This window comes from Copadichromis virginalis, linkage group LG12, assembly GCF_057382275.1.
Source record: "Copadichromis virginalis isolate Kocher_CV1m ecotype Utaka linkage group LG12, C_Virginalis_male_GT1.1, whole genome shotgun sequence".
Lineage (NCBI taxonomy): Eukaryota > Metazoa > Chordata > Actinopteri > Cichliformes > Cichlidae > Copadichromis > Copadichromis virginalis.
This window is the reverse complement of record NC_140629.1, coordinates 30,263,779-30,289,082: the sequence shown is the minus strand read 5'-3', so window position 1 is coordinate 30,289,082 and position 25,304 is coordinate 30,263,779. Positions and strand designations below refer to the sequence as shown.

At 39.2% G+C, this 25,304-nt stretch overlaps 2 protein-coding genes across 2 annotated transcripts; both read right to left on the bottom strand.

The window, feature by feature from the left end:
- Positions 1-2: 2 nt before the first annotated feature.
- paip1 (poly(A) binding protein interacting protein 1) lies at positions 3-8,304 on the bottom strand. Its single transcript, XM_085475984.1, has 11 exons — positions 7,862-8,304; positions 5,408-5,559; positions 5,093-5,290; positions 4,846-4,958; positions 4,302-4,413; positions 3,450-3,575; positions 3,234-3,340; positions 2,834-2,951; positions 2,662-2,716; positions 2,154-2,232; positions 3-1,082 (listed from the first exon to the last, which is right to left on the bottom strand). Exons 1-11 carry the CDS (start codon positions 8,058-8,060, stop codon positions 995-997), a joined length of 1,347 nt encoding a protein of 448 aa, XP_085332110.1. The 5' UTR covers positions 8,061-8,304; the 3' UTR covers positions 3-994.
- A 4,234-nt stretch (positions 8,305-12,538) lies between these two features.
- Positions 12,539-19,664, bottom strand: LOC146697307 (fibroblast growth factor 10-like). Its single transcript, XM_085474194.1, has 3 exons — positions 18,423-19,664; positions 13,671-13,774; positions 12,539-13,327 (listed from the first exon to the last, which is right to left on the bottom strand). The coding sequence occupies exons 1-3, from the start codon at positions 18,880-18,882 to the stop codon at positions 13,136-13,138; spliced, it is 756 nt and encodes a 251-aa protein (XP_085330320.1). The 5' UTR covers positions 18,883-19,664; the 3' UTR covers positions 12,539-13,135.
- Positions 19,665-25,304: the final 5,640 nt, after the last annotated feature.

The following is a 25,304-nucleotide window of genomic DNA, read 5'->3' as shown; positions in this document are numbered from 1 at the left end:
TCTCACATTATAAAGAATTTATTGCAGGCAAACAATACTATAAATAATATTTACAAACTATAAAACAACATTCCGTTTTATGGGAGCCACAGATTGCTGGTAAACAGTCTTTCAGTCTTGGGATAACAAGGAGTCAGTTTCTGCAGTTTAGTTATGCAACCCTGACCTGCAAGATGTGTATATATTTGAAAGTACATTCAGGAAATCAATTGGATTTAGATGCAGATTTCAGTTTTCAAGCTCTGAATTTTCCACAAAGGTCTGTGTCAATGTTCGCTTCACAGTTTGTGAATGAATTTAAATATTTTCTTATACAACATTTCTTAATTGGCACAGCTTTCCACAGAGCTTTGGAACACTTCAGTTAGCTGCAGCCAGATGAATAGGTGAACAGCCCAAAATATAGTATTTAATATCGACGGTGTGATGCAATATCACAACAGTAGGGATAAAGGCTGTAATACGTAGTAAAACAACCAACTCACTCATCTACAGAGAATTTAACATCAGAATAAAGCATCTCTGTGATGCTGTTTTTCTGGCCTCTACCTATAGACTGGGGGAATTAATTAGCAGTTAACAAATTATGCACACATTAGATTAAAACACATCCACCTTTAAGAAAATAACAACAACAACAAAAAAAATAAATCCACAGCAAACTACTTCCCTCTTGGCATTTAGTTTAGGCAAAGGAAAGAAAATCTTGGAAGCTACTTCAAAAGAACAAAGAAAAAGCTTCCATGTCAAAAGAAGTCTAAATTCTTCAACCTTCTGAACAGTTATCCCACTGATTGTCCCAATTTTTCTAATCAACACTGACTGAAAACAGTGTCGTTAATGCAACTATGAACAGCTCGTTTTGTTAAAATGCTTGCAGTAAAATAAAAATCTGAGCCTATCAAATGCTAGTTTTTTCTTTTTCTTCCGGCACGTTGAGTGGGAAAAGTACAGTATATGCCTGCTTCAGACTTTCAGATTCTTCGCTCTCACGTCATTGTTGTCGTTTCCTCTCCGACTCTAAACAAAAATTCTCAAAAGCTTCTATCATCTCTGGCTCCATCTCGTCCTCAAAGTCGTATCTGTGAATGCAACACAAGGGATTTAGAGGCATGGATGTTACTTTTAAGATCCTTAAAAGTAAAATGTGTACATTAAAGTATTTGGCATTTCAAAGCATATTCAGAGAGACACACACACAGCTCTGAGAAAGAGAGAAAGAGCGGGCGGGGGGGAGCAGGAGTGAGTTAAGCCCTCTTTCACACCCAGCTGCTGACTAAACTGAATCTGAGACTGTGGACAGCCCTGTTGCATTGTGGGGCAGTCAAACACAGCTGCCAAGCTCAGGGGCCCACAGGTCAGTGGTGGTCACATGACTTCTCTTGGGAAGCTACTATCCGATCACATGACCAAAGTTGTGCAAGCATGGTGACACGGTTGAATTCATACAAAATGTGGTCTAAATGACACCACGGTAACATGATACGAAGATTAAGCTAATTAGTGCACCTGCAGTGTTACTGTGTGTGCGCACTATGAGAAAGGTGTAATACTTTTACAGAAAAACTCAAATTATTGCACTTAGCGGCTCACATTTGTAATTCTCCAGGTTTACATACTCTTACTTGCCAAAGTAAACAAGGAGTTTGATATTAGATGAGAAGAGAACCACAATGATGTCTGCAACACATTACATGTGTGGATTAATTGTGCGCCTGAAGGGCATTCAGATGTACAAAAATGAAAAATAAAAAAATGCTAATGCTGTATTCAGCAAATTCAGCATTTGGTGAATGACTATGGAGGGCAAAACTGTCAAACTAAGAAATTAGCCAGTAAATTAATCCGGTTCACCAAAAATAATAAAGCTTTTTAACAAATACTTTATCTGTGTTTGTATTAAAGCCCACATTTATGTTGTCACACTGCATTTTAAGTGTATTTTTCTTTCAATTTATCTACTTCTACTTTTTCTGTGTTATTTTCCCTATATGTATTCCTCTATTTCTATATGCATTAGCAGAGAATTAACAGGTGTATCTAGTTAACAAAGCAAGAAGCTTCAGTAAATAAGATAAGAGGGGGGGGGGAACCAAAAATAAATAAATAAGTCCTTATGATCCTTATCAATTACATTTACAGTGGGTACTTACATTTCATTTCCATTTTCACCATATACATCATGGAAATAGTCCTGCCTGTCCAGCATCTCTTGGTATTTTTCAGCATAATCTGTAAAACCATAGAGATAACAAGATCAGCATCATAATCGTATGCCAACTTAAAGTAGTAGCAGCATGTAAATTACATACAGGACAATGACCTGACTGAGGAGAGCCAAGAAAACATTTAAAAATGTGTTGAACAACACAGACGTAATTGTGCACGGGTCAAATTTAGAACAATTAATAGAAAGATTCTGTTCTATTCGGCAAATACATGCTGCTGTTTGAACTTAATAGTATGTACCTACAGCCTGCTCAAACGCTACTAGACAATCCCTAAAAGGACTACAAGTGGACTGGAAACAGAAACTTGAAAAGAGCCAGTTTAAAAACGCACATATATTTTAAAAAGTCCCTTGCCTACAGATGTGTGCATATCCACATGAAGGGCTGATTTTTTAATTTTCTGTATGCATGGACATATCTGTAGACTGACCTGGGTCTGCTGCTGTGAAAGGAGTGCCATCTTCTGTGTAGAATGTAGGTTCATTCTGGAAGGTTGAAACACAAATGCATGAAAAATAAGAAATAAAGAGGGAGTGAAAGATGCAGAATTAAAGGAAAGCCAAAAAGAGTGATATGAGGAGCATGCCACAGTTAAAACTGACCATGAAGTAGTTGGGGTCATTGTCTGGTGTGGCACTGCTAGCTGCTGCAGCTGCAAGGACTCTGCCCCAGTCACTGGACCTCAGCTCCACTAGTTTAAGAAGCATCTGTCTCACATCTCTGAGAAGAAATATTAATAAGAAACTTTTCTAATCAAGCTGATATGGCAATTTACGGCTAAATCTTAAATTATGGCACATGCTCCCTTGATCCTAAGTTTAGAAATTTAGAAAATTGTGTTCATTTTCATGAATATTTCACGAAAATAAATCAAAAGATTTTTGATGACCTGATGAACGTGTTCACATGTGACCATCAGAGGCGACTATGCGTCTTTCTTTTTAACTACAAAGTTCGATTTAAGAAGAAGCGGTACATAAAAGATCAGACTGGTTGTCACACCTGCTGCAGGCAGCATCCAGAACAATATCTTCTATTCTTTTGATTAATTCTCCCATGTGCGACTCTCCACTCTCTTTCCAGGCATCATCCAAGACAGAACCTGTCAACTGCAAATTCAAAACATTCTTATTTCCTCCATTAATGATGGACAAACATCAAAAGATTTGAAAAAATTAAATTAAAAATCTGGTAACATTTTCAACTGAACTCTGACACCTTAAGCAGTTTGACAGCGCAGATGAGATTTGCATCCACAGGACTGGAGAACAGACTGATCAACAGGTCTTTCAGAGCACCTAGTAGGACACGTGCTCGAACTGGAGGTCCCTGTCCACTTTTTATCTAAAAGATAAAAGATTTACACACATGTGGAAAAGTGAATGACACAATTAAAAGAGGACAGTAATCTGGTCAGTATTCTGGTGTTTGGGACTTACACTGTGAGATGCTCCTTCCTAGCTCCAAAGACAAGATTACTAACTAGCTGCCAGGAAAGTAGTGAGGCTGCTTATTAAAAGAAAACCTTGCATACACTAGGACACTAAGCTATGCAGCATTTCAAACACTCAAATTATATTTGGTGATTAATTTTGGCATTTTTTCATCTGTTTGAGAGCAAACACGATGGTTTTATAAATTTAATGGCCGATTCATTCTGTCTACTTTGAAAGCTCTGTCACTGCTAACCTGCATTTCCATACTTGTGGTTTCCTACTGAGATGTTGCCCAGATTGCTTGTTAACATGTCTATATCAGCTGCCTTAAGTCTCTTCTCCTGACATCAGGAAGATTGAAAACTAACCTCTTCTGACTGCAGCTAGCAACTGTTTTCTTTGCTGTGATCTGTAGCTCTAAACGAGGACCCGCAGCAGATGGAGAACTGATTGATGCACACTTGCGCAAGGCTCACTAAGGCTGAGAACAGACCAAGGACTACTAACACTAGATGCTCTTTTGAACAATAGAGTCTTACTATAGGAAAAAGACTCACTGGGGTAAGCAGACACCTCCCAGCTATCAACACAAGCAGAATCCAAAGGAGAGACTGCAGCGACTCTGAGTTCTTACCTCCAAATGTAGGTACAGCTCTCCCAGAAACAGCACATACGAGTGGAATTTCTTCTGAGTCTCTGGCTCTCCACGAACAGCTGCATCCCTTTGTTGAAACTCTGTTTGACATCTGCAACAGACAACATTCTTACTTTTGAAGTCACAAACTGAATCTATGGGTGACATTCTGTGGTGCTGTACACCTTACATATGTTTATTAACTCTTACATTTATATGCCAGGCAGGTCACAGGGTAAAAGTCTGACCCCATAGTTTGGAGTGTTGGTTTAAAAAAAATAAAGTAAAAATAAAATAAAATAAAATAAAAGTTTTGCAGAAATAGTGAAGAAAATAAAATTCCCATCTTTAATTACAGCTAATTACTTACAACAAGCAGAGATGGAGAGTGCCAGTATTATAACAATTAATAAATTTGTATTATTTTATATTGATCCTGCCCAGTGCAGTGGTTAAAAATGGTTATGTACATCTTGATTTACTTTTCATAGGAGCTTGTCCAAATTTTATACATACAAATCAGAAGGAGAGGGGAAAAAAAGACCTTTTCAGAAGGAGCTGACGAAAGTTGCCGCTTGCCGGGGTGATTATGAGATGATGGGAAAGGTAGTTACAAAGCCTGGCACCAGTATAAGCGAAGTTTGGAATAGAAGTGGACTGCAATAAAAAGAAAGGCAAAGATATTAGTGAGGCCCCCTTTACAAAATTGCATGTATTGTAAATGCATTTTGTAAATATGTGTCTAAAGGTTTTAAATTATATTATACACTGCCTAAAATTAAAGACTGAACCTGTGTGTAGATCAGCTCCACCAGCTCCTTCAACAACTCTTCAGTGGTAACCCAGGAATTGAGAATACCAGTAATGTCTTCAACATCTGACTCAAAGGACCCTGGCGAGGAACTCAGGTGGCCAAGAAAGTCTGTGACTGTATCAGCCAGAGTTGGTTCGCCGTAATAGGCATCGCTGTCATCATAGTAAGCGGAGTCCTATACAAAAATTGAAAGAAAAACATGAAAATTCAGAGATAAATTCAACAATAACTCCAAAAACTATCACCATAAAATGCATCAGGATCAATGTGTAGTGCGAAACTGTTCTCTTACATCATATTGGTTAAATCCCAAAGGCACAAATTCGGGAGCATTAGCTGAAAGCTTTGATGACTTGATCATGGAATCCACATCATTACCACCTCTTGAAGCAGATGTGTTGTTGTAATTTGGACTCTGCGGAGGTCTGCTTTGTCTTCTATAATCTGGAAAAACAAAAATATTTCCAGGCTTTGCTTTATGGGAGACTACAAAGGTGTTTTTAAAAAAGAGAAATTAAAAAAATACTGCTGTAATGTGGTTTATTTTTAACAATCTTTGGGGCAACAAAGAAGGTCTGTAACACTGAGGAACAAGCTTTATCATTGGACGAGTGGACAATATATAGCACTACATGGTCTCTGTCATTGTTTTACTTTTTTTGGACTTTTGATTCCCTTAACAAAAATACTTAACACCTTTGACACAACAGGTGGACGTTGCTTGCAGCATGCACACAGATTTGACATGACATTTAGACCACCAAATAAAACAGGTAATATAAGACGCAGCACTGTCCAAAAACTTAACACGAGAAATGAATGTTAGCTGTGTGTAACAACACAACAACAGCAAAGACCAAGACATGGTACTGTCTTTGTCTACTGTTAGTTCAACAGAACTAACTTTGCACTATTAAAAGGTGTACTGTGTTTTAGGAGAAGCCCAACCTCAATTTAAACACTGGGATGCCAAAACTCATTTATATGATGAAAAATCTGACCTTAAAATATGTAAATGATTCTGGTGTGTAGTGCCCAAAACTGATTGTCTGACAAAAAAAGTATTATATAATTTCTCAAAAATATCCCTGACGAATGACAACTTCTTTTGATGCAGAAAGAACATTACCTCCTGAAGGCAGACACTACAATCAGCTTTTGGCAAAGTGATTTTAATGTATTTATTTATTCAGTCTCACTGACAGTAAATATGTCTTCTTTTTTTTTTTCTCCTTTTTTCCAAGAGCTATTTGGCCAAGAGGGCAGCAGAATCTGCAGTGAATGCAAATGTTCCATAATGTTGGGACACATTTTATTGTTAATTTACCAGCGCACGTTCATTTGTCTGTCTTTGAAATGTTGTGTATTTACACACTGGCAATTTAAATGTGATATATTCTTGACAGGTATCTGATATCTTCTTTGCAGAACAATTCAGCAGAAACTTAATTTTGAGATTCGGTGATATTCAGTGGTTATCCAGATCCACAGTGAACTACTTCCTGTGTGGTTACCTCAGGGAAAGTGTGCATTCAGGTAAATCCTGCATAGCTGCAGAGGTAAAACAAAGCATCCAGAGAGACTGCATCCATTCCAGTTTATATGCTAAGCGACGCTGTGTTTGGATTAAAAGGGATAAAGTGCATAAATGTTCTCTTCCTGGTGACCATCTAAGGAAGGTAATTCATAAATCTTAGATAATATGAAGAATATGTAATAAATTGTAATATTTGCACTTAACATCATTATTATTTTCAAAGATACTTGAATTTAAAGTGTCTCCATCATTATGGGACATCCTGTATAATGTAATAATTGCATAAAGATATTTAACTGTCCACAAAAGGACTGCATTGATTATAATGTAGGCTACAGATTAGGTACAGCGCAGACTTATGAAGATACTTGCAAAAAAGGTCATTTCTTTATTTAATATATAATCCTACTGATTAAAGACTATTTAGCAATGGAAACAAATATATCAACATAGAAAAGGTGCTAACCACTCTTTTTCAATAGGAACTAAACCACCACTTTATCTGAAGCGCCACAAATATGAATTACGGATTCTTCATGACCTCATTCCCTGTCATTTGTGCACCATTCGTGTATTTCTGATAGTTCGTGAGGTTTTAGATGACTAATACTGCGTTTTCCTCCATCAAGTATTACTTACATTCATGATAGCCGACTTACTCTTACTGTAAAGTGTGGTCCTCTGACAATTTCATGAAAGCCTCTTTACTAAGTAACCCCTTAAGAAACAAGATCCAGGCTTCTAGTCGTGCAAAAACTGGACGTTTACGGAGTCTCGTGAGCTTTTTTAAATCGTTGCTTCCCTCCCCAGTGCCAAGCTAGTTCTTCCTCCTTTTGCGCTGACGGTGGGCTAACTTTAGCTAAACCAACTCTACAAGTACAAGCACAAGTTTAACCTGAGTAAGACAGAGTTGACTAAGTGCGAGCTTTATTTAGATGATGCCTAAGATCACATGAAATCCAACAAACGCGTGGATTTCCCAACCGAAAAGCACTAAGGTTAGCTTTCCCTTAGCAGCTAGCTAATGTCAACTCCAGATTTATCACAACCGAGCGCTCCCCAGAGGAAAAATGTCTACCAGATAATATTTACACTCAAACAAACACATTTTGTGCTTTAGGTCTCCTTGCCATTGAGTTAAAATGACAAATACCCGAATCTGAATGCAGCTAGCTGCATTAGCTGAGCTGCTGCTTGACAGCTCCGTACCTCCATCAGGTATGTCGCTGACAGAGCCAATGCTGTTCTCGGTAAAAGGAGGAGTTGTTCGCGGCTGTCTCAGCGGCTCTCTTTGGTTGAAGAGCGGGGTCTTGCTGTCAGCGTCCCCAGCGCCTGTCATGAGTCCGGGGTCTGCTGGAAAATTACGGGATCTCCCTGCTCCGGGAGCTCGGTCGAAATTCTCGTTCATGACTGCTCGGTGTCAGCCTCGGCTCTTAATACAGCATCTGATATAAACGAAGATGTTCCGGTCGCCCTTCCAGCTGCCGTTTTCCGTGCGTAGCGGCAAGTGCTTTTTTTTTTTTTTTTTTTTACTGTAAAACGCGTCCTATCTCTCTTTCATGGTGGCCTTTTCTCTATCGGATAGTATCAGTGTGTAATGCTACATAACTTTTTCGGCCACTTCCTTTAACAACAAACTTGCTGTCACTGATTATCCAGAATAAAAAAATCTGCCTCCCTCTAGTGGCACGGAGTGGAAGTGGGCGCTGAAATAAATACCGTCTTGCACGGGATCGTTTAACGCTTAAAAACAGTAATGTATTTTTTGAATGGATTACTGCACAAAGGCCTTGAAACGTATATTTAACATTTATGGAACATCTGCAAATTTAAATGAAAATCCATTATATGAGAAAAACTAAATTCGCACAACTCTGCTTGGAATATATATTTATTTATTATTTTAATATTTGGCACCACCAGCTGTATTCTTCACACAACACGAACGCTCTTAAGCAAGACTTCTTTAAGTGTTCTTTAGGAATATTTCTCCAGACTTCATGATGGATTTTCAAAGCTAGAAGCATTTGGGGGTCATCGTCATCCTAAAAATGGAGCCGCTGCCAATCAGATGCTTTTCAGTTGATATGTTCCTTTTTGGTCTTCCTCTTTACATATTGATGACAATTTAAAAGAAAATTTCAACTTTTGGATTTATTACTCCATCAGATCTGTTGGACATGCCTGAACCTTCTCTCCCAGTTTCACCTTCTTAAGAATGTGCTCCAGAAAGCACCGAGACCATTGCTGATGAGGCTTCGATGAGCAGTATTTGGATCAACTGAAGGGCCAGATGGATCACTTTGTTCCTGTGTCAGGTCTTTGCTGGATTTTTCCTGGTTTCTTAATTACCTGATTTTCAGACGCTTTTCATCTGCTCTAGAATTATCATATGTTATTTATCCCTTCTTTCATCCTCCACTTGTCAAGTTTTGTTAAATTTTGTAAGGATTATTAATATTAATGTTAGCATTAGTAGCAGTAGTAATAGGAGTTACAAAGACAAACTCGTTTAAATGCAGATATTTATACAAAATTTTAAATATGATAATCTCCTTGTAAGGAAGACTCCCCCTTCCTACAATTATTTGTATTAAGTTGTACAGCACTTTAGGACTACCTTTCACTTTATTAAAAACACCTTAACTTGCACTTTATTTAGCGTCGCATTTTAAGCACATCAATAACATTTGCATACAAGAAGTTTAATTATTTATTGAATATTTATTGAGTATTTTAATAATTAGCCAGTAGACTTTGTTCCAGGTCCTGCACAGCTGCTCCTCATCAAGAAATGTGGCGGTTGTCTGTGAGGAGAAAAGAATTGTTACTAAGCAAAAGGTAAGGAGAACTAACGCAAATGTGTGCAAGGTCTAGAGGTAAAGGCGGTACAAAGAAGTGACTTACAGAGATGTGATGACTCACCTTCCCTTCCTCTGTGCTCTCCAGGATGTTTGGGCAAATGTTTCCCCAGGTGTCCAGATACCAGTTAAAGGTACCAGGAGAGGCCATTGGTCAAGGGAGTGTGGGGAATCTTTGATCTTGGGGTTTTGGTGTTTCTATAATAATGGTAAGGTTTAAGGGTAAAATGTAAAATATTTATTCATTTACATATTCGATACATATTCAAAATGTATGTCTATATGTATTTATTGAAACTGATGATATAATGTGGTGGAAGGTTGGGATTTGAGAACTCACCTGTTAATGGAATAATGGTTTAGCCTGTGACAGCTGAGAGTATTTAAGGCTGCCAGCTGCCGTAAGACAGGGTGATTGTTTTGTGAGAAGGCTTAACATATGAGTGATTGTCATGTCCTGAGAGCTATATGGTGAAAAAAATACCTCTCACTGTAAATCCAGCTGTGAAAGGCTGCCCTGTTACACTCCTCATGTATGATGGATTGAAAACTCTGACAAAACTTAAAAAGAGCTGCATATGGTTTTAGTTAGACTACAGGTTTTTTTAAAAATTTCATTTCAAATGACAAAAATGTTTTGTCACGCTTTGTTTTAGTTTTCAATTTAATTCTAGTTAACAGTGAAAATGTTAGTAGAGGGAGTAATCCTATTATTTGCTTATATTTGTAATAAAATGAACACAATATACTACCAGTATATTAATGTGACTATGACAAAAATGCTAACAAATTATAGGAGAAATCTTCGCATTCATAAGCGATTATGCTTTTGAATGTAGAGGTGCACAGTGTCCAATTTGTTGTACGAAAATTGGACATGTTTTCTTTTTATACTAAAAGAAGGATTGTGTGAAATATGAATATCTTTTAACTTTTTTCCATCAGATTTGATATGTACTGAAAAAAAATCCACATCAGGCTTCAAGTTCCACGACAAATTCTTTTTCTGATAATTACCAGGAATTCAGGTGATGATGTTTGAAATTTCGTAGACATTAATTAATTATCTATAATTAGTTGCAGTTTTGTTTTCGGCATCAGTTGCATTTAGAGAAAAAATGTTTCCAAAACTTTGTATGAAAATTTTCATTGCACATAAACTCATGCTTGGTTTGTTTGTTTGTTTGTTTGTTTTTAAAAAAAAAGACTATCTCCAAATAAATACTGAAGTCACAACGTGGTTGTCTGCACACAATAAGCACGTGCTGAAGGGCCTCATGTTGATCTAAAATGCTAGAAAATTATTTATCCATCTCAGAGGAAAGAGGAAAGGCTGTGAACCTGAACAACCCCCTCAGAAGTGCCTCTCCCAAGCTCACTCAGTAGCTGCCCGCTGCAAACATGTGTTCTACCAGACATCTCGGTGTAAGTATTCATTAGTTGTTTTAGCCTCCAGTCATTTTCCACTTGTTTCTCAAAGCTGGATCACATTATTCCACAGAGAATTCCAGTGCCAGAAATGCAGAGACCTGCTTTGATAGAAGATTACTGTGCCTATTTTGTGTTATTGCCGTTTTTTTCCCTCGCCGTGCCAGTGTTTTGGAGAGAGTTCAAACATTCACAAGGGAATGTAGAAGATGACAAATGAATTGGATTTGTGTGTGTTTGTGTGTGGGTAAGTCAGTGGGGGTTGGGGTCAGCAGTACACATTATGTAGGTCAAATCCTCTGTTATTTATTTGACTGCATGTTTATCTCCTCATGCACAGCAATTAAGGACAAATCAAGAAAGAAAATGCTACTGTATGTGGTGTCATTAAACTCCTAGTGCATATCCGTGCTTTAGTTCTTATAAAGAAATATGGTTTGAGTCAATTCAGAATCACCTTTAAAACATTTGAAGTCTTTGGATGAAGTTGGGGATCAAGACATGTATGTATGTATTTGTATTTGTTCAAAAGTTGCACCCTAATTTCACCTTCTTAATCTTTATTTTTAGGTAACATTTATAGTTTATCTTCAAGACACTATTGTGAGTCTGGCTTCAGAGGTTCAATAGTCACACCATATTGCTCAATTAACCTGTGAGAGCACACAGGGCCATGCAGGGTGCAGAGATGTGCTCGGTTGGTCTTTACTGGTGGAATGCACCGCAGCATTCCTCAGTATAAATCACTCAGCGCAGTAACAGCCATTAAAGGACAATATACTAAGGCTATAGATCAGACCGCCTTTGTTGTTTTCACTCCTTCCGGTCTCTTTTCACACACCAAGCTGAATGAATTTAGGACTGAAGACAAAGGAAAACTTCTGAAGCCTTTCTCTCAGCTGTCTTCCTATAATCTTCCAATTTCTGATGCCCATCCAGAGACAGTTGTTTTAAAAGGCAGGATAAGAGAACACAAGGTCCGGAAGCCTGTGGTGTTAATGTTCTTCCTATGTTCTTTTGATCTGGGATTGAGGCAGCTGCCATTGATTAGTGTGTTTATGATTAGTGTGTAGATGATTACTGAAGGAAGTGGGTGGTCAGGCACAGGTCATATATTTTTTATGCACTTCTTTTGTATTTCCTTTCTTACATGCATACATTCAGATCCTCTTCCAAAGCCCATACAAACCCATGGGCAGCAATTTTTATATTCATAACCAGCTATCTTTACCAAGCAAGTCTTTTTGCAGTTGGAGAAGGTTGCAGCTTCCACAGTAATGGTCTGATATTAGAAAATGATGTCAACATCTACAGTCCATACCAGGGGAGTTTCCCCCCTCCCATTTTGTTGTGGTTGGTCTTGTGTTTTCAGTTTGTTTGTGCACTAATCATTAGTGCAATGGTTGCCACATGGTATATCTGGCTAGGAATTAATGGTTGCCTTTTGTCCCTTCTTTCCTACCTCAGAGACCCAGATAAGAATACCATGACTTGAACGTTTACCAGGGTCTCTCAGTACTTCTGGTAAACCTTACCATTTTTAATGCACTTCTCCCAGTCTTTGGAGTACCACAGAGGAACGTTCACTGCATTGCAGGGGAGAAATGGTACTTTTATTTTTCACATAATAGAGTTCTTATAAAACAAAAAGAATTCAAAGAAATGCTTGTGTTCCCCTTCAGTTAAATATTTCACAAAATAAATAAATCATTACAATTCAGGCAAAAACACAGTGGTTAAGTATCGAACATTTGCTTTAAATGTGTTCTATCCTTTATTATTTCCTGCTGCCGTGATAAACGGACTCACTGATTGTTTCCCACATCCTGAACATTTTCTGTTCTGTTTATGTGTCTCACAGGAGAATATGGATATAAATAACATCTTGAGATAATTCTGCATCTACTACAGTTTATTTAGTGAAACAGTAGCTTCGGTTGTGTCCACATCACACACTTAGTCCAGCTGCAAACTGTTTGGCACAGACAAAAAAAAAAAAAAAGAATAAGCATTGCATCTGTGCCAGTGAAAACACAGGTAACACCATCTCCCAGAAAAGAAGAGACCACTTGTATGCATGACAGTGTTAGGCCTTTTTCTTTTAAAATCAAATGAGAGATTTCTCACTTTTCAGAGTTATAAACCTCACATTTTCAGAGTTTCATATTGTCCCTCTCCAGCCGAGTGCACAGGTTCACACAACAGTTGGAAGAAAATGTGTGGCTGTGTTCTTCCTTCGGGTTTTCTTTCCTCTCATCGGCTTCCCCTGGCCGTTCAGACCCACAAACATCTGTCGCTTCCCATGCTTCCACTTGGCTGATGCGTACGTGTTGTAGCCGTTCTCCTCAATCCGCTCCTTCAGGGTGCAGTCGACACCAAACTCTCTCTGTAAAAAAGCAGGTATCATGTTGCAGTGTTATAGACTTAGCGTGTGAGGTTAAGACAAAACGCAGATTATTATCTTGTGCAAAATGCATTGTTGTCTGAGTGCCTATTTACTACTTCCGAATCTACATTGCATGCTTTTCTGTGTGGGTGATTTGTGCGCGTTTTTAAAGCTGCATAGTTTTCTCAGTGGTTCACATGTGTGCACTGGTCTGGTTGTGATTCAGAGTTGACCCAGCAGTTGTAGAACTATAGATAAGGCTTCCTTTGATAAGGACTGAAGAAGCTAACACTAGCTCTCTCTCTCTGGAGCTTCCAGATTGACCTCTGACTCGGATACTAACCGCTCCGTACAGCTCTCCTTTCTTGCTGATAGCCAGATAGAAGTTGCTGCTTAGCCCTTTGATGGCCACCACTCCCACGTCCACTGATGTGATTTCCAGAATACCTAGGGATCAGCAAAAAGAAGGTGACATTAATATGTGTCAACATTAATAGTAGGCATGCTATTATGTCATGAACAACTGAATAAATGCTGTGGAGCAGAGTATAGAAGAATTAACACTCTGGCAGCAGTCACAAACCACCCACATGAAGTCCAGATATAAACCTGGAGGAATCCACAGGTTTTTCAGTAATAGTATAATGAGTACCAGCATTTGTATTCTGTGACATTTACATGGGGAATGTGTGGGATTTCTGTGCAAGGTTACAATTATTCTTGGGCACATTTCTCATTTCTGATATTTTAAAGTTCCTTTACAGCCTACACCTGTATAAAAGATTCCAGCTGCTCAGGTCATTTAGTCTGAAGATTAATGGGTGGATTCCCCCCGGAGATTTCTCGGGTTGTTTATGTTGAGTTTGGTATTTAGCTTTCCAGGTCCCTGTGCAAATACGTCAGGTTTATTGTAAACTATTAGGGGAGGTTAATTTATACCTCAGCTAAAATGGATGTGTTTTTGCTGTAGACAGCTGTTGTTATTTGTGTGGTCTCAGTATCAAAGGTCGGAGAGCTATAACTTCCTAATGTGTCCTTTGACCACAGAACCCACTTGTCTCATCTCATGCCGGTGTGTGTGTGTGTGTGTGTGTGTGTTAGTGAACCCCACTGTTTCCCATGGGATGTTTGATTTCATGCCGCCCTCCCTACCTTCCTTTTCCCACTTCCTGTGAGCTGTTGTCATTTTACCCCAATTAACACCCATATGTGTATGTGCACACACACACACACAGAGTGGGGGCGTGAACTCCAGAAAGTCAACGACATCCTTTGATCAGACCAGGGGCCCCTCCTCTGTCTGATGACTGTTTGTGTGGCACCCTGCTCTACTGTCAGACTCGCTCCAAACTGGCTGGGGGGAGGGGGGGGGGGGATTGGAGGCTGCCAGCCTTGGACCTGAGTGGACAGCGGAGGATGCAGGTGTGCCCAAAAGAACAATCCCTCTGTTAAATATACAGCAGCTTCTCTCCTCGTCCGTGAGGTCTTGACTGTATCAATTTCTAGTTCAAACAGCGGCACCTCAGGGCAGTGGGGTCTGAAGCTGCAAGGCGGTGTTGGGGACTGTGACACAACGGTCATTGAAGATCTGAGAAGAGCTGGTTTCTGTATGGGATCGGATGTCGGGTATGGAGTGAGGATGTAAGACAATCTATGGCAGTCTCTGGCTGCTCTGTAAACATGGGAGTGATGAAAGGAAGGAGAACAGAGGAGGACAGAGGAGCCATGACAGTGAGACTGGGGGTGGAGTGAGGATTAGAAAGGCCGTAATGATCACTGATCAAAGTAAGCCACCGGAGGCAGGGGCGAGACAGGTTGTATATACACACATGCACTAATGCACTCTCTCACTCACTAACTCACTCACACACACGGAAAAACACACACATACACACACATATGCACAGTTGTTTTGAAGCAGGTGAATGTGCACTTGCATATAACACACTAACTCAGCTTGGCTGTGAAACTACTACAAAATCTCCCTACACTGCTCTGTGCTGAAAGGCTAAATGCTTATGTAGACCCACAATAGGGAAGTAATAAGGTCATGGCTGCCAATGTGGGAAAATGTGCTCATCGTTTAGCTTTATTTACGCTGTTAATGGGATAGTATTGCTTCGTATGGGGTTTATTTTACAAACCCCTTTTAAAATGTAGCCTAAAGTAAGCCAGCCAGGTTCAGCAGTTTTTCTCTTGCAAGCTTTTTGCGCCTAATGTGTGGCTTATTCGATACGCTCTGGTGGGAGTTACAGCAGTAAATGGTGCGTTGTTTGTGGAATGGAGGTAGATGTTGCCAGTAAGAATTAGCAGTGGTTTTTCCACAGCGGGGAGCCAAAAGAATATGTGCTTTGCAGCTTAGCATTGTTATTCTTTCTCACTCTTAAACTTCTTTTTTTCAAAATAGATGTTCTGGTTTTGAATAAAGCAGTATTTGGGCAGATAAGTCAGGATTAAAATGTTGATTGTTATCATTTCCATGCAGAAAAATAGAACAGAGTGAGGCGTAAATCAGGAAATATAGTAATAACACTTGATAAGGACCACACTCAGTGTATTTACATGGAAAGGAACCTTTTTACTACCTTTGAGAAAAGCTATTGGCTACATCTCCCTCCTCAGACCTCCATAAGAGCACCATCTGGGTTTTTTTTTTCCAAGTAAAAGGTCGCTGCTATATTTAAAGAAATTATTTATACAATATTCACAGGATATGCCAAGAACTGTCTTGTGCACATGGCCTGGTTCCTTTAGCCTTCCTCTTTCTTGAGAGACACACACACATAGACACACACACTGGCCCAATACAAGTATACATACAGTCTTTACATGCTCAACCTTTCACACCATCACAGCCATGGATAGTTAGCCAGACTTTATTTATTTATTTATTACCACAAAGCCTTTCCCTGAGTCTTGTTTAGCAATGTTTTACTCAGAGCTGCTAAATGTCTTTAAATTTTAAGACGGCTCTGCTGTGCTTAGGCCACGCAGCTACTTAGCTGACTTTAACACAGTCTGCCTTCCTTTTCTCCTTGCTTCTCTGTAACCTCAGCAAAGGCTCACAGTGGGTTGGAAAACCATGTGGGACAGTTTTGCACTGGCATCCCCATAAATCTGTGGGAGGCATGCTGCTCCTTGCAGGGCCACAGGGAGCCCCCCCAAAACAGCTTGCAGATAAATTAATTTAGATTAATTAATTAAAGTTTGACAAATTTAAATGTAGGGTGCCTTTGCATTTCAATTTCTGATTTTAAAAAACTTTTTTCCAGTACTTGGAAAGAAAATGTGATATTTTGTCACTTCAAGGGATCATCAAGGGTCTACAAAGGACGTCAGTCCAGGGATCATGTCTAGCCTCAGGGGCTAGAGCGAAGACTGAAGCTGCTGTTGTGTAGTATTCTTTACCATGTGAACCTGATATGTGGGCACATAATCCATACAGTGTCCCCAGACCCCCTTAGGACACAGCTTTGTGATGGCACCACCATTGATATACTGAAGATGAACGGCTTTGATGTGGCCACAATAATATTCAGGCATGTCATTCATGACTTTGTACCTCTAGAGAATCTCACTTTCACCTCCCTGCCTGAACCTCAATTCATTGCTAATTCAGACTTACCTTTGAAAAAAGCAATGCACTGGGGGAAGTGGATTTGTGGGTCAGTAAAAAGGAAGACAGAGGGATAAATTATCTCAGAAAGATACATAAACTTTAGAGTGACTTTACACCAGACTTCCTTGCACCACTTCAGTTTTACTACTTAAAGGAAACTGCTAACAAAAGCAACAGTAAAGGCATCACAGTGTAATATGGTCAGGAAATAAAGCTGCTTCTGTCATGACCTTGTCAAAACAAACATCTCCCCTGACATTTTGCCTCCTGTGCCATTTCCCCCAAAGTCACTTTGATTGAAAGTGCGGTTTAGCTCTCCCAAGAGGAACGTTAAAACTTCGGGATACACTTACTATGGAATTGCGAAACAGAGAGAAAAAAAAGGTATATAACAACAACTAAGTGGGATATATGTGTGTGTGTGTTTGTTTGAGCACATGTGCTGCTGTTGGGTACCATAAGATCACACCCACCGGACCATGTGATTGCCTGCTGATTGATAGGCACACACACGTTGCTCAGTGGGAATGCTGGGAGACTAATGAGAATGCTATTTTACTGACTTATACACTGAAACATACAACATGTAATCACTTTAAAGACATGTTTCTCTGAGTGAGGACGTCAAGCTGCTTTAAACAAATGTCTGATCTGTGACTGAGGGTGTGTAATTTGCGTGATGCTGGCGGGCAGAAGGCAATCTGAGTGGGAGAGTCATAGCGAAACAGCCGAAGAGAAGCAAAAAGGGTCTAAAAGCATCAATGAGCTGGACATTCATATCCTCCCCCTGCCACAGCCCTGTTCTTTCTATGGATGTTATCAATGCTGTTTACCCTGGGCTGTGAAGACTGCCTGATAATGGCTGGGTTATCTGCTCCTGCTCCTTTTTAGACCATCTGAGAGCTACCATCATTGTGCTGAGTGTTTAGACAGGAGAGATATCAGTGGGATGTCTGGTTTAAAACAAAAAGACAACTCAAATTAGGATTACTTCCTCCAAACTACCAGTGAATGAACTGCCAACCGGTTCATTCGCGTAACATGAAAGGATCACGTTTTTCCTTTAAACTCACCATTTACAGGTAGCAGCACAAGTTATATTTCTATAGGTACAATCTACATATTTACTTTGGTGTTACATAGGATATAGATACAGATAGACAGAAAGATGTAAATGTATGTTTTAAATAAACTGTCAGGATCTAAGTTCTCATTTAATATGGTTTCTTGTTACTAGAAATGTCCCACTTAAAGACTTCATCAGGTGCTTTTGTCACATTTGATATACTAATACAAAACGAAGGCAAAGGTTTGGGCTATAGAGCTTAAAAATTTGATATCACACTCACAATTTAAAAGGTAAAATTAATTCGAATATTTCAGGCTAAATGAGCCTTGGATAGGGTCACACAGATCACTTCTTGGCTCTGATTCACTCTTCTTTACCTACTTTTGTTAATTGAAAGGGTTACTTACTGAAGGGGTCGTCCTTGATTTTGGTTCCATTGACTTTTCCATTCTTATCGATCCTCAGGAAAAACCTCTGGAAAGAGAACAGCTTTCTCCTTCGTATGTCCCCTAGTAGATGATTGTAACTGCGCACATGCCGCCCCTGTGCTCCCCCAGTCCGACCCACAGGGCCCCCATTGGCTCTGGCTCTAGAGATCAGCTCAGCTTCAGAAATGTTCACTGGAGCTCTGAGAGTCCGTGGGCTGGAGACCCTATCTGTGTCACAGTGGAACTGATGGCAGGCAGCCTCATGCAGGGATAATAAAAAAACCAACAGGGTGACTAGTACAGGAAAAGCCGGGGTGATAAGCAGTGCTGATGACCGTAGTCTGAAGGTGGCCCCAGAGCCTGAACGAGCCCCTAACCCAGCCCTGGAGCAGGACGAGGCAGAGGCAGCCTTACTCCCTCCAGCAGTCCATCTGATCATGGTAGTGTGCTGTGAGGAGGACTAGAGGCAGCCTCGGAGCTTGGGACATGCTGCTGGGGGTGAAGATTGCCTGAGAAGGCAGGGAGGGAAGCCCTCCACAGACCAGAGTGAAGGTGTCCCTGCACAGTGTCCAAACTATTCAGCGCAGGTATAAAAATGTCAAGATATCCTTCTGGGTGATTTTTTTTTGATTATGTAATTTCAGTAAGTCTCTATTTTCCAAGCTGGTACTCCACTCCGTTCTCTTCTCTACTGCTGCAAGGTTTTATGCTGGTTATCAAAACTTCCAAGTCTGTTTTGGAAAACATCTCAGTCTAAATGAACAAAGATTAAAGAAAAAAAGAAAAGAAAGTGAAAAAAGCAGGCAGACTATGTGTGCATTCTGGTGAAAACCTGTTTTTGTTCCCTGCACTTTTCCACAGTTTTACTAATTCTTCTTAAATTGTTTGTGAACTTTTAACTCTTGCTCAAAGGGGCTCCGGTGTAAGCCTTTTAGTCCCAGACTGCTTTTCAACTTAACAAGAAAAAAAAGATAAGAAAAAACTAATAAAAACAAATATCCAGTTGAGAAAATGTAATAGTATCCATGTAGAAAGGTATCTAAAATCTGGTAAAAGTCTTTAGTTCCACTGAAATTAAAAAAAAAAGAAAAAATGGTGCCACCACACCATTTACCTGTTCCAAGCTGCTAAACTCCACATGTGCAGGAAAACATTTCCAGATTTTACTCTGAGGACGAAAAACAGGATTCAAGACTTAAATAGGAAGGTTGGTCAGTCCAGGCGAATATCTGTCCTCTTTGGGTGCCCAGCTCCTCTCGCTCTCTCCTCATTTAGCTCTCTCTCTCTCTCTCTCTCTCTCTCTCTCTCTCTCTCTCTCTCTCCACCCCATGACTCCACCTTCACACAGCATCGAGGTAACGGTCTGGGGAGGTCTCTTTTTTTTTTTTGGCTGGATTGAGTCAGAATTTTTCACCTCTTCTACTTTATTTGAGAATTCCTCACTGAAGATTGATCACTGAAAAATGACTTTATGTCGTGTGTAGCTGTGTGTGACTCTTAGTTATTTGATCCCTCCTTCCTTTACTCAACCCTCCCACGCCCCTCCTCACATATGGGAACAAGTACTGGTCTGCATGTGTGTCGATGTGGTGCTTATGTACAAGCAAGTCTAACTTATGAGAGTGGGTGAGAGGTGATAAAGGGGGTTTACCTTCATAGATGCTACCAACCAGGAAGAAGCTGCCTGGTGGCGTTGGATCTTTCCCTACAGCTACAGATTACACTGGTGATTGGTTTATTGGTTAATGAAAGATCTGTCAGGAGTTTTTTTGTGTGTATTAGATGTAAAAAGGGGGCCTACAAAGGGCTGTATAATTGAGTGTGAAGCAGATAAGTATTACAAACTGAAAATGAATTCACTTCCTCCTCATTAAGGTGATAATCCTGACAAGTGTCCTTCCTCCTCTACAGATTAAAATCATATTAAGTTACAAGTCTGGATGCTGCCTTATCACTACCATCTTTCTAATGCCTCTCTTCTTCCTTCAAGGCACTTTATCGTAGAGTGTTATCTCCCCTGCAGTGCTGTAATGCAATGAAGTTCTCCAGTTTCACTCACCAGACCTCTATTCCTCTGTGACTCAGGTGTCATAGTGGACATCAGCCAACAAGACTGTCTTACGAAGCATTATTTGCTCCTAAAGGCAAGACAGGGACAGAATGGACAATGTCATAGTGGACTAGGCAACAATGTAGAATATGTGCAGTGAATGTGCAAAATATTAGGGACGGTCAGTCGTCTCACGAAGCACATCGATGCTGAAACTCCAGATCACAATATATCAAGTGTTACGAGTTTTGTTTGATTGTCTGTTGTGTGTGTTTTGGACATAAAATCAAAACTAGCTGAGCTTTTGCAGATTATTATGAGGTTAACCATTATCAAGGACCATAAAGTAGCATTTTAACAATCCAGCACGATAAACAAAATTTGCTGCTGGGACTCTTATCTATTTTCCCTGATCCTCTTCTTTTTAATGTCAGCATATTTCCTGGTCCCAGCTTTTTTTCCCTTAAGTCCTCAATTTTAGGGCCTGCTTTAATGTCTGTCAGCGGTCCATGGCCAGAGAAGCAGTTTGGCTTCAATTCTGGTCTTGGTTTTATCTGAGGTTGCAAACAAAACAGTGTTATCAGCAGTTCCTTTGTGGCGTCCGCTCCTTCTGTGATAACCTGAATCCACGTAGTGGACATAGGGGATCAAGGACATGTGCACAAATAATTCCATGTACATTTGCATATATCTACAATGTATTAAATTTAATGATGAATGAAAATGTTCCACTGATTGGCTCAAACAACTTAGAAGCACTTAAATGATGCAGAATATATGAATAAATACTGTATGTCCTGCTAATTAGACAATGACATACTAAATTTAAATGCTACCAAGGGGTAATATACAAGCTTGTAGATTATTTCACTTACAGCTAAGACCAGTTTTACACTTTATGCATTTAATAATCCCCCCCCAAAATTCACATTGAAAGCGTGCATTACATTTTCAAATGCTGTTAAACCTTTAGAGATGTAACAGTCTAAAACGCTGCAGAAATACCTACAGGTCTAACATGATTGTCATCTGTGGATGCCTCAGAGGGATGTAGGCTTCAAATGATGTTGACAGACTCATAAGATTTGGAGGATTTCTTTAGAGGCCAAGGAGCAAATTCTTTGTAAACACAACCATAACTGTCTTTTTCTTTTCCAGCTAAATGCAATATAAGTGAGATTTCCAGGGCCTGGAGACAGACTCATCTCTTCTCCTCGATCTACAGCTTTAGCATTTAGTTTTATCTTTATAGATCTATCTCCCCGAATTGCATTTCAAAGTTCAAGACAAAAAATAATAGAACAGACAAATGTTCTTCTGATCCTTCCCTACAGGCTGTAGCTCTAGCTCTGTTTTTACACTATTCTCAAAAGTAAAAACACAATTACAATAAAAGCAAATACCGGAAATTTAAACGCATTAGAGGAGATTTGATTTCACACAGCTCCAATTGCCAAAAAGCAAAATGAATCAAGGTGACACACATGGAAGAGATTCATTTTATTGTTTTTACCATGTAATTGTAACATTTTCACATGATACGGCTCTTTTGTTTCTGCACTGACAAAGCACATCAGGTGGCTCTTTACTCTGATTTGTTTTAGATTTCACATTTAAAAATCGGGCCATACAACGGACAAGATGACACAATAATCACACTTGCTGATTATTCAGTGACCAACATTTGTACTAGAAAGAAAGCACAGAAACAGTATTACTTGTAGCTGCAATATTAGTAAACTGGAGCAACATGGGCTTCAAAGCAGAATATTTGTGTATCACAAGTAGACTTACTTTTGGAAGTGTTCTAGGTGAAACACTATTTGATATTTCAAAATGTTTCCCTTTTACTTTAAAAGGTTAATGCATTTTTATTTAAATTAGCATTCTGTGTTTACATTTTTTGCGTATGTTTTCCTCTGAGCATGCACTTGGCAACAGTGGGAAAGAAAAGCTCCCTTTTAACAGGAAGAAACCTCCAGGAGAAGCAGCACAGGGATGCAATTAATACACATCAGTTAATCAATAATTATGCTATAATATGTTTATGATTCTGAAAAGTACAATTCTCCATCCTGAGTATGTTTATTTGAGATAATATAAATACTGAATAGATTTTATATTTATATTATATTTTACAGCTTACACACTATTAAACTACTTAAATAGAATTCTGTCTTCTAGAAAGTAAAAAAAAAATTGGAATACTTTTTTTCCACTTAGCAAAACGTGCCTAAAGTCTGGCCACTTTACACATAATAAGTCTAGCAAAGTTTTTCTTTGCCAATTTTCTACTCTGATTTTATTTCTAATTAAATATTGTAATCATCTTTAAACAGCAATGTCAAACTCATTTTGGACCACAGGCCACAAACAGCTCACTTTGACCTTAAGTGTGCCAAACCAGTCAGTCTGTCAGTGTAAAGCAGTTTAATAAAAAAAATAAATTAGCCCTTTATTATCAACAGTTCATTTCTCTTTTTCTACATGATAAAGAAATGCTGCTGTCGTAAATGGAAGAGATGTCAGCATGAATTTTAAATTGTAAGAAACAGACATGTTAAATTAAAGAAAAAGTTAAGGAAACTAATTTCCTATAGTGTCCTGACATAACAAAACTTTGGAAAATTCACTTTTTTTCTTTACTAGTGACCCCCTATAAAAAAATTAGAAATTTCTACGACTGATAGTAAAAAAAAAACAGGAATGTTTCTGTCATTTAAATATGTATCTATTACTTACTATAGTCTAGTATGAATGACCACAGGGTATGTGTTTATCAGGAGGAAAAGCCGTGAAAGAAAAACTGAAAATGCAATGAGAAGTCCAACGTCTTTACATTTTCCTGTGGGCCGGTTTGGAGTCTTTGGCGGCTGAATCTGAATCGTATTTTTTGACAGCCCTGTCAAAAAATGTAGCACTTATTTGAACATAGGAGTTATATTGTTGGTATATCAATATAAGTTAGAGGTTCTTATTTTTTGTTGCATGCCAAGTGGAGCAATTCCACCCCAGTGGTGAGTTGTTGAAGTCAATTCTGGCCCATTTTGCTATAATTTTGACCTTTATGGCAGGTGGATTGGCAGTATGGTCCGATCCATTTTTCTGTATCACATTAACAAGTTCCACTGTGGAAATGCACTTTATTCATATCATATGTCCCTGATTCTGCTTGGCCTCACTGTGGGAATAATGACCCCTCCTCTTTGGTACACCATCATTAAGCAGATGTTTTACAAAGAAAATCACCACACTCTCAGTTACTTAAACTCAAGTCCATATGTGGTCCATGAAGGAATTAAACTCGCAAACCGCTACACTGGCCTGTGGGAACTGTGTGTGTGTGTAAACGCGTGTCTGTATTCCCTGGGGCCTGCACTGTGTGTGCTGGGTCAGAGGAGGCCAAGGCTTTAATAAAGGAACACGCCTGGTACAGAGATACCAGTCTAACTGCCTGGGGACATGCAACCTGATGGGGTCCAGATGAAAGTCACCACACTGAACTTCTTCCTTCAAAAACAGCCAATTGGTGTAGGGATTACATAGAACTGCCTTCTTCCTCAAGCCTGTGCTTTGGTTTACTCTGGGATTTGAGGGCTAAGCAACTAGATTAGAGAAACATTCTCTTTTAATGATAGCTTTTGATAGATCACAGGAAAATGTGTTACTTCACGTTCCAAGCAGATAACTTGCTAACATTTGCCGGGCTCATACGGGAGGCCTCGTTTTCCCCTTGGTCATCAAATGTAAATATTTCATGTGTTCCTGGCTGTTGTGTTGAAGGGGGTGTCTGGTAACCCACAAGATGAGGTTGCTGTTTCCTGCTTTGCAGTGATCCATAGATATTTGTCGTGTTATCTCCCCGGTCATGAACAGGACTTACATCATCCTCCTGTGCTGAGTGTCAGTTTCAGCAGGGCAGAGGAATTTATTTACAGGTCAGTCACTGGATCAACTGATCCACACAGAGATGTCTTGTGACTTTTGCAGGGTAATATGGGGTGACAGTGCATTTTATTAACTATACTTTTCACCACACCGAGGAATATAATGGCAAACAATATTACCATACTGTTATATAAATATATAACCTTATATATAACCTGTAAACCTTAGAAGCTCTTCTTTTAGAGTGACGATTCTGTGCGCACAATTCCAAGTCAGCTTTATGAATAATAATAAATTATACTGTATATTAATTGTGGATTTTAAATGTTTAGATAAGTTGTATTGTTATGCATTTGCAGGATTAGGAAAAAAAAGACATTCCTGATAGGATAAGGATTGCACCTCTGGTTTTTCAAAAAACATCATCGTGATTTATTCAGTATTTTGACAAGAAAATTGTAACCATATCGCCCACCCCAGTAATAGCGCAATACAATGATGCATATGACTCTGAAAAAGAGAACAATATGCTACAGCAATGATTGCAAATCTATCTAAATGTGTCATAGATAAACTCAGCGGCTAAAAAAAAAAAAAAAAAAAAAAAAAATGAAGCCGAAATGCAGTTCCTGGAGTGACCACTTGAGGCTTTAGCCAAAAATACGAAAATCGAATTTACTTCCATGTTAAAACGCCCAACTTAACAGCACTAAAAACCACGTTTACAGCCTGACATGAAACTTGTTTTGGCCTTTCTGGAACTGTGGAGTAGGTAATTTAGTTGTTTAATACATCCACTGGTATTCTGTTAATGCAGTCCAGTATACCTGAAAGCTGTCTAGGGCTCACAGTCCTAGACACTAATTGGAGTGGACTTTTAGGCTTTGTGGTGTTAGTCTTTTACCTTTTTAATAATTTTTCTG